Source organism: Cotesia glomerata, linkage group LG7 (genome assembly GCF_020080835.1).
Source record: "Cotesia glomerata isolate CgM1 linkage group LG7, MPM_Cglom_v2.3, whole genome shotgun sequence".
NCBI classification, from domain to species: Eukaryota; Metazoa; Arthropoda; class Insecta; order Hymenoptera; family Braconidae; genus Cotesia; species Cotesia glomerata.
In genome coordinates this window covers 22793120-22802328 of record NC_058164.1, presented here as the reverse complement: position 1 = coordinate 22802328, position 9209 = coordinate 22793120, and the positions used below count along the sequence as shown (strand labels likewise).

Here is a 9209-nt window from a genome sequence, read left to right as displayed (position 1 = left end):
CCAATGCGTATTTTTGATTTCTGTAGTTGCTGTCGTTCTACTGAGCTCGTTGATAATGATATGGTTCGGCCCATCAAATTCGATAAGTTCTGTGAAGGAGTAGCGATAGTTTTTTCGATTTCCATGGGCTGTATTTTCTTCTCAACCGTTTTTTGAGTCGGTACTAAACGTCGTGCTCCATTATTTTGACAGCATAGATTAGCAGTCAATTTCAGTGAATTTAGTAATTGATGTGAAGCAAACTTGTTATTTGAGAAATCATCCGTGCGGGTTTCTTGATTATCGTTGGACGTCTCTTTTGATGGGGTTATAGAAATTCTGGACTCTTGGACGTCATTAACAATCGCATTGGAAGAATGAGCAGCTTCCCTTAGTTTCAACCGTTTTCCATCGAGTTCTTCTTTTAATTCTGATTGTGCTCGTCGCTTGATTGCTATTTTTCGTAGAGATTTCTGAAAATTATCATTGGATTTGAACAAATGGTTTTGATTGGCGCTGCGCGGTTTCTTATTCACTGGAAGCTTTGGTTGCTTATCTGGAAATAAAAATTCCTAGTATTATTTGGAAAGCTTGGAATCTAGAATAAGTATCATTCAAAAATGTATTTACAATGAAAATTGTGAACACTGATAAAATAATTTGATTCTCACCTGTTACTTTCGATTCTTCTTCAACCAAAGGTCCGTAATCATTTCTCGCAGCGATCCAAAATTCTGCATCATCGAAAGAATCTGAAGAAAATATATCAATATTATTATCTCTTAATTTATAAGATTTTCGGAATCTGAATATACTTCAATGATGTAACGCACAATCTATTAACTAATACATTTATTTAAACTCACCTGATTTATATTCGACAGTAGCCATATAAAATCTCCACTTATCATTGTATCTCTCCTTTCTCTCCACGCGATCTCTTGTATCAAAAGGATCTTCGTCGTTAGGGTACGCAACAACGACCTTGTCATACATCGCTTTACGTACTGTCAGCCACGTATACGGCACGCATACGTAATCATCAATACTTTCAAAAGGCAATTCTATGAATTGAACAACATAAAATGCTCGCTTATTATCACTTCGACGTGTCATCTGAAACAATCAAAAACACTTCCGTAAACATCAAGTAATTCAATATTGTGAACACAACACCAGTCACGTGTCAGTATTAGGTTGTTGATCACCCTAGAGGGCCTCATTTATTAATAAACGTGACACACTCTTTATTGTCGCGTGGAATTTCCCACTTGTTTTTTGTCGTTGCATTAATATTCTATTTCAAAGAACTAATAATAAATCTTACTGTCATGATGCTTCTATGTATTTTATGTATGAATTCCAGATATTTCCATCAGAATCTTGTTCTTCTTGTAAGTTGATGAGTCACTTTCTTCCACTTGTTTTTTTCACTTGCTGATCAAACAGATAAGATGTTTCACGTTCGAAGTCAACTTTTGAATACAGTCTGCGCAGGTGGGCATGCCGTATTTGACGGAGTACGGTGACTCGAAAATTTAAGAGTGGGGGAAAACCAAAAGGGCGTGACGTAAATTTTTCGTGATGATAATGTTACGGCTATTATCGCTAATTGATCTAAAACGTACCTATCTCTGCACGTGGGCGCTGAGTTACAGTATAAGAATAAACAACTCATGGTACTGTCTTCAAATCGTTCTAGTCGATTCAAGAGTAATGTTCACTCGATCGTTTTTGGGATCGAGCCAAACTTTGGATACTTTATTGATTCGATAAAATTTAGAAAGTATGTTATATTTTAATAAGTTTAGCTTACATGAAAAGATTTTATTGAACGTACTGTAAGTAGTCAGATTCAATAAGACACCGACTAATCATAATGATTGTTATTGAGAGCACACTGTGTCAAATTATGCGTAACTGGCTAAAGTACATATACAGTACCGACGGAAAGTTTCCGGATAACCGTCGTGTTTACTTTTTAATTTAAATTTTATACATAAGCAAATTTACTTGATCTATAAAGAAAATAAAATTTTATTTTACAAAGTGTGTACGATCGTGTCATTGACTTTCTTCTTGATTTATTTTACTTTTAACCCTTTCACGGTTTTGGTTGTTTCTTCCACTTTTTTCCCACTCGCAGGGCAAGGGGACTGCATGCAATCCGGTAAGCGGAGCGCAGGGACGTATAGTAAAGGTTTACATGGTTAAGCCATAAAAATAATAAATACGGCCCTGAGTGAACACGTGGCAGGCATGAAAATCTGGTGGCGGGAGTTAGTCCGCTCATGCGACTGGCTATCCCTACTCCAGGAGAAAAAGTACTACACAGTTCGAATCGACCGTGAGAGGGTTAATTATCGTTTTAATAAATTTTCATCTTGTCCGAAAACCTTCTGTCGGCAGTGTAGATCTATGACAAATTACATTGAAAACATGCCATAATACAGAAAAATGAACTTCCGCTTCAACAATCACCGCTGAACTAACACTGACGATAGGATTGATGCCGATAAGCGGTTGGATTAACTTTGAAAATTCTGACTTGCAAATAGGTCTTTTAAATTATTGACAAATATCTTCTAGGCGGAAGTTTGACTGAAATTCTATCATCTTTGATGAACGAGATTACTATTGCAACTTTCATCCTGATTTTAATCTTATATCAGATGTTCCTCAAGAAAGTCAAAAAAACTTATTTTTATTTTTCAATACCCTCGAGGTTTAGAAATAATAAAACTTTTAATCCTTTTTCTATCTATATTTTATTTAATTGATAATTATATTACATAATCTCATGATACGAGATTATTTTGGCAGTATAGAAAGCAATCAACAATTCTAATCAGTACATTTAGAATGTACAAAGAAATCAATACACAGCCTATAAAGTTCATTAAACTAATAACAAAACTAATCTATATACTACTTAAAATTATTTATAAGCTAACAGAGACTTCATTTGATGAGACTCTTCATTGGCATTCTTCTCTATGTCTAACTCTTCTGCAATAGAACTCAATTACTTTTATAGCTATCTTCTAGTTTTTCTGTTCTTCATACGAGTTTCCTTTTTATATATTAATTGGTCCAAATTGGAGTTTGCCGCCTGATGGGACGGGGTAAATAGTGTTCCCGTGTTGAATATTAATTGGTCCAAATATGTCATTAGCTTTGATCACGTAATAGGAAGCGTCTTTATTTCTTTTTCTGATCTCGTTAAGCTTCAATTCGTAGTTGGTTGAAATATGTAATTCTTTCTCCAACCATATGTAACATTTCTTTGCGACCCACCAACCATTCCCGGGTGGAATTGGAATTTGTGACCGGAATTCGGCTATTTCCCTGGCAATATCATCAAGAAGTTTAGGATTTGATATATCGCGGACAAAATCGTCGATAAATGAAGGTCTTGCAAATGCCAGTCCACGTGTGCTGCTACCTGGAGTCTCTGTTGAACAAATAGTCATGATTACAATGACGTAGTTATTAATTATGGTATTACCTTTTTACAACTAGATGATTATTGATATTATCGTAAAACAATTGTTCTAGGTTAACTTTTCGATAGCCCAACAGATGACTGAGATCTTAGCAGTTCGATAAAAAATTCATTCTGAAAAAGTTTACATAAATTACACAGAAGTTAACTTACATACTGTGCCAATGGTAGCGACGAAAAAGAAGACCAAGGCTTTGCTGTAAACCATGTTTGCTGGATGATTGGATCTAACTATGTCCGCAATTTTCTAGTGATCCTTATATAGGAACGGCAACTTAACCGGTGAACTATTCTTCATTTCTATTGAAAGATTGATGATAAAAAAGGTCAACGACAAGACTTAGAATTACGTAAGCAATATTTCGGGGATTCCCGATCGAAGCACCGGGTTAAAGGTTACATCAGGACTGATAAAGTGTGTAGTATGTAAAGGTTACGAATTTACGATATTTTTTTACGATAATTTATCCATGCGCAGCTCAAGAGAATACACAAGTATGTTACAGATACAAATAACTTTAAGATGGTCGATTTTCAGAGAATAGTTTCAGTTCTGTTGAAAATTTGATCGGATTAGAGTAAAGTTGAACATAACAAATCATAAGGGCCAACTGGCGCAAGATAATAAATTTACGAGTTGAAATCAATTCAGCAGTTGGTACGATTCATTACCGATCAAGAAGCTGTTAATTAGAGAACTATTTACATTCGCAAAGGTCAGACGTCAACATTCTCATAGAAGCTGTTATCTTTTTGCCTACAACGAGGCCATTAATATGATAAATTTGGAATTTATTTTTTTTTTTCGTGACGTGTTCTTATTGGGTTGTCACCCACAACATGTGTGATACCTACTATTCCATGTTGCACGTGACCAAATGTGATGACGAAATCTAATCAGATATTCAATTGGGGTCAGAACATCTGATTAGTTAAATTTTTCAAATACGTCACGTGTGGCCGTATATAATGAGCGACTTACCTCGACGAAGCACACTTGAGTTCAAGCAGTCAGATCGACAGCATCTAGACAATTCATCAGCTACTCTCTACAATCGAACAACCATGCTTCACGGAAAGACGTCTCGTCTTCTTAATCTTCTTAATCTTCCTCATCATCGGAACATCAGGTAAATTTAAAATTAAAAATTTTGATTCTATTTTATATTAACCCGAGTTGAAAAAATTAACTTGAATGAACTTAACTGCTATACTAAAACAATTGATTTAAGCTCATGTAAGTTCATTTTTTCGACTCGGGAACAGTGTAGTATTTTCAAACATGCAAACAAAATCCTATCTTATTTTGCCAGATGCTCATTTCAGAGTCTGACGTACCAGTCAGTATCAGTAAGCAATCATTATTGAGATTTTCTGTACTTTTACAGTGTTCCCAAACGGCGGTTCAACTGGGTTAGCCTACGCGATGCCGATGGGACCTGGGGTGGGTCTATTATTTGGATTGGATTTACTGAACAACGCGATATTTGCGAATAAGCAGCCTGAAATAGTCATGTCAGACATAATCATTAAGCTAAAGTATCATCCTATCTTATGACTTATTATGATGTTTTTTAGTTATTAGTAGCATTGTCAAATTTCCCTTTACACCAACGTCAAAGTTGTAAATAATAATTATATTCAATTATTTTAGTTCTTGAATATTCTCAACAATAGCATGACGTCAGGATGTTTACTTTTCATATTTTTTTTGCGTAGATATAACATAACTTGTATGTGAGTTACACTTTATGAGCACGGTTATTGTTCTTACTTTTTTTAATATTTAATTCTTCTTATTAGTACATAGTTTAAAGATGTTATTACTTGTGTAAATAGAAAATTGTAATGTATGTAATATTCAAATACTTTTTATTATGTATTTAAGATATAGATGTTAGTAATAAGATATTCAGTAAATATGAAATTTGGATGCTCAATTATTGTTATTGAACTTTAAATAATTCTTTATGTAACTTTACTTAGTATACTATTTTTTAAGATACTCTGTACATTTTAGATAGTTGCGAGGTGATATGATTCCATGACCAATAAGCAATAAGTTGCAATAATAGTAATAATATTATAAAATAAACAAATAGTTGTACAAATTTACTGTTTTTGTTCTTCTTCTCACTTTTTCTCACAAGAACTGCTTAAAGAACTTGGCACAATTAGGAAATTTAAGATCACGATCCTTTAAACACACAAGATCATTATAGATAACTTATTCTCCCGGTTAACAGCAGATACATCTGAATCTGATATGATTTCAACATGTAATTTCTAACTAACTACATTATAATCTCAATGTACTTAACTCATCCTTCTATCCCTACTATAGCGACACTTATGTCTTACGTGCGCAAGTCTACGCAGCTCAATATGTACTAAGCAAAAACAGTTTTTCAACATAACCCCAAATTCTATAGTCTACGACAGAACTACTATAGTCTAATAATTTTACTTAAGTTATTCAAATATACTCGCTACTAAATTTTTTTTATTTGATTGGCCGGGCGATGTCGTAGTAGGGGACAGGATTATCAAATACGAAGAAGGTCCACAGTATTCCGTACATCTGTACCGAATAGTTCAGTACTATCTAAGTATTCTAACGGATCACTGAACAATCAAAGTCCTGATAATCAGAAGCCAGGGTTTCTCAAACCATTTCCTGAGAAAATAGTATATTGTGTAACATGGGACGAAAGTACTACTTTCTGTCCCGGGTATGTAATTGCCACCCAAGGCGAAGGCGAGGGTGGCAAATACCCGGGACAGAAATGTAGTACTTTTCGTCCCATGTTGCACATACTATTTTTTATCCTGCCAGGCCCAAAATTCGTAAAAAAGTTCAATGGAACTCAGCGAATTGTGCACGGGGTCTACGGGCGAAGCCCCGGTGGGGTCCAGGGGCGAAGCCCCAGCGGGGGGTTGGGGAGGGGGCGGAGCCCCCCCACCTCAAAAATACTTATTTTAAATTATATTATATTATTTTATAATTTTTATATTTTCGTTGGAAAAAACAAAATACAATTATTTTTCTTATCAATAGTTCGAAAAGTTTATCAGAAAATTCCATTTTCTATTTAAATAACATTATTAACTTTATCATTATTTTAAATTATATAATTTTTTAAATTATATTATCTGATAGCTCTTAAAGTAACACGTACATAAATTCTTTGTTTATTTAAACCTCAGTGACTTAAATAACTATATATTAACTTTAATAATCACAAGTTCAAAGTTAGCTTTCTTTGAAAACAACGAAATACAATTATTCTCTCGATAAGAAAATAATTATTTGTTTCGATCACATTTTATAATTACGAAAGATCATCATTATTCTTGGTATAAATATTAATGCTGTTAATAGTGCAGTTCTCAAATCTTACAGCAGGGGACATCAAATTAAACGCATTTGAAATTTTTTCATTTTTTAATTCACTCAATACTTCTCTTGTTTCCTTCGTAGACTCTTTACTTTTTTTTAAAGCTTGTTTTGAAGCTTCAGCTCTCAACCGAAAATTCGGATTTTTTTGTGGTATCGGTTCAAACGGAATGTCGAAGTCTAAGCCGTCAATATCTTCTACAATGCGTGTAGGTGAAGGTACGCTTTCTTCGTCAGCAATTAATTCATGAGCAGATTTGACAGTAGAAGTAGACGGTTGTGGATCTTAAAGATCTACGTTACTTGAAACGCCTGAAAATCGAGCCCTTTTGACTGGCGGATGAGTTACTTGAGATTGGTGTACGTTTTTTTCATGAAGTGGCTGCTGGTTTTCTGAATTGATTATTTTATTGAATGTTCTTGTCTTGTTTTGTAATGAATTTTCAATGTAACCTTCAGCGACACTGCTAGACCACCATCCTCCATGTTGTTTAATAGTGGTTAAACTGGCTCCAGAGTTTGCTAGCAGTGTCGTTGAAGTACGACGAAAACAATGTCCCGTATAACCTTCCGGATCGGGTAAATTAAAAAACCTTGCAATTTTTTGGGGTACGATACAAATTTTGTTTTTACCCATTGGTTGACGAATGCAACGTCCATTTCTGTAACACAAAAGGAATTTTTCACTTGTGCAGTTTTTAGGCCGTAAAGCAATGTATTTTTTGACAAAGTTGTAGTATTTATTCATGATCACAAAAGATCGTGGGTAATAATTTTTGGTGCCTCGAACAGATACGATAAATTTAGACCCAACATCTTTGACATCATTATGATTTAAGAGGCCAAGTTCTTTGCATCGCATCGCTCCACAAAATCCTAGAATTAGAATGACCTGAAACATAGTAATTTAATTACAAAATTATAATTTGTGTAAATATATATTTGTAAATGTTGAGGTCAACCGGTACCTGTTAATAATGATCCGAGAGGATCTGAGGATTTTGATCCGAGAGGATCAATGTGCGTTTGATCTGAAAAGATCGATTCAATTGATCCGAGAGGATCAAACGTATTTATGATTTGAGACAATAAATTGATTAGTTAAATTGAGATGAAATAGATTTTGATTAGTCAATTTGAATTATTTCGTGATTATAACTATTTTTAATTTATTTTGATTAATTATGCATTATTCGCGAGAATTTAAATAAATTGCAATATTTGATGATTATTACGTGAGAAGCACTAAGTTCAATATTTTTAATATAAGTTAAATTGCGTATTATGAAGCTAAATTTATTCGAAATCTAATTAATTATTATTCATTACTGAATAATTTGAAGTTAAATTAATATTTAAAGGTCATGAAATTACGCGTCTTATTACCCGGCGTGTAAGTTAAAACAATGGCCGTGACGCCACACCAAAGTACTGCGTCACAACTATCAAAAGTGTTTAAATTTAATTACGATGAATTTATATTATTTTCACGAAAAAGAATACGAATTTAATTAACTAGATGAGTTACTTTAATATCAGAATGGATGTATTACTATATAATTGTTCACAATGAAAAACAGAATAAATGAAATTAAGTGTTAGCGAGGCTAGCGGGTATATTGTGTCGGTTACAGGTCCCAAACACAACTGAACTTCGCACATGGCGTCTCGCGCCTCGTGCTTCGTGCCGGCCGGGCTTCTTCCCGCTAGCTCATGGTGCGCAGGTGCAGCAGCCATTACAAAACGTGTTATTGGACATGTTCGCGGAGAACAGTCATAGAAATGACTCTTGTTGAGTCTCGAGTATGGTTAAGCTTTTGGTATAGTTATGAGAGTCGGGGTGACCAACTCTCTTTTGCCTTGGCGGCAAAGCAGGTATAGTTATGAGAGTCGGGGTGACCAACTCTCTTTTGCCTTGGCGGCAAAACATTAATGTCTTTGGGTATTACCCATCATAAAACTTAATCTGTAAATATCCTGTTTGTAACTAACAATTAGCAATTATTATCATTATTAATAAATTGTTTTACTTAATTGAACTCTTTATCACGTTATCAAGTAACTGGATGCCCTACCCATTAAATTTACATATACTGAACAGTATCTAAGCGATAATAAACAAGAGGTATTGGTTGACCCAAGTATGACCTTTAAATCAATGACATTGCTTGCGGGTAGGTTTCTGATGATCGCATTTTCAACACACATATTGTTCTAATGAAATTATACCTTTAGTTTTGATAAAATCCATAACTCCGTATCTGTTTTAATATCTCTTGCATCTCTTAAGATGACTAGCTGTTCAGAAGTTTTGTTCACTTCTTAAAA

At 34.2% G+C, this 9209-nt stretch overlaps 1 protein-coding gene across 1 annotated transcript in view; it reads right to left on the bottom strand.

The window, feature by feature from the left end:
• Nucleotides 1-1909, bottom strand: part of LOC123269764 — a 7815-nt gene extending 5906 nt beyond the window's left edge. Inside the window, exons 1-4 of the mRNA XM_044735599.1 lie at nt 1307-1909; nt 846-1095; nt 651-731; nt 8-535 (exon numbers count right to left, since the gene is read on the bottom strand). Of these exons, the coding sequence (XP_044591534.1) occupies nt 8-535; nt 651-731; nt 846-1095; nt 1307-1312 (865 nt within the window). The 5' untranslated portion in view covers nt 1313-1909. The remainder of the gene's footprint in view (nt 1-7; nt 536-650; nt 732-845; nt 1096-1306) is intronic.
• Between the last annotated feature and the right edge of the window lie 7300 nt (nt 1910-9209).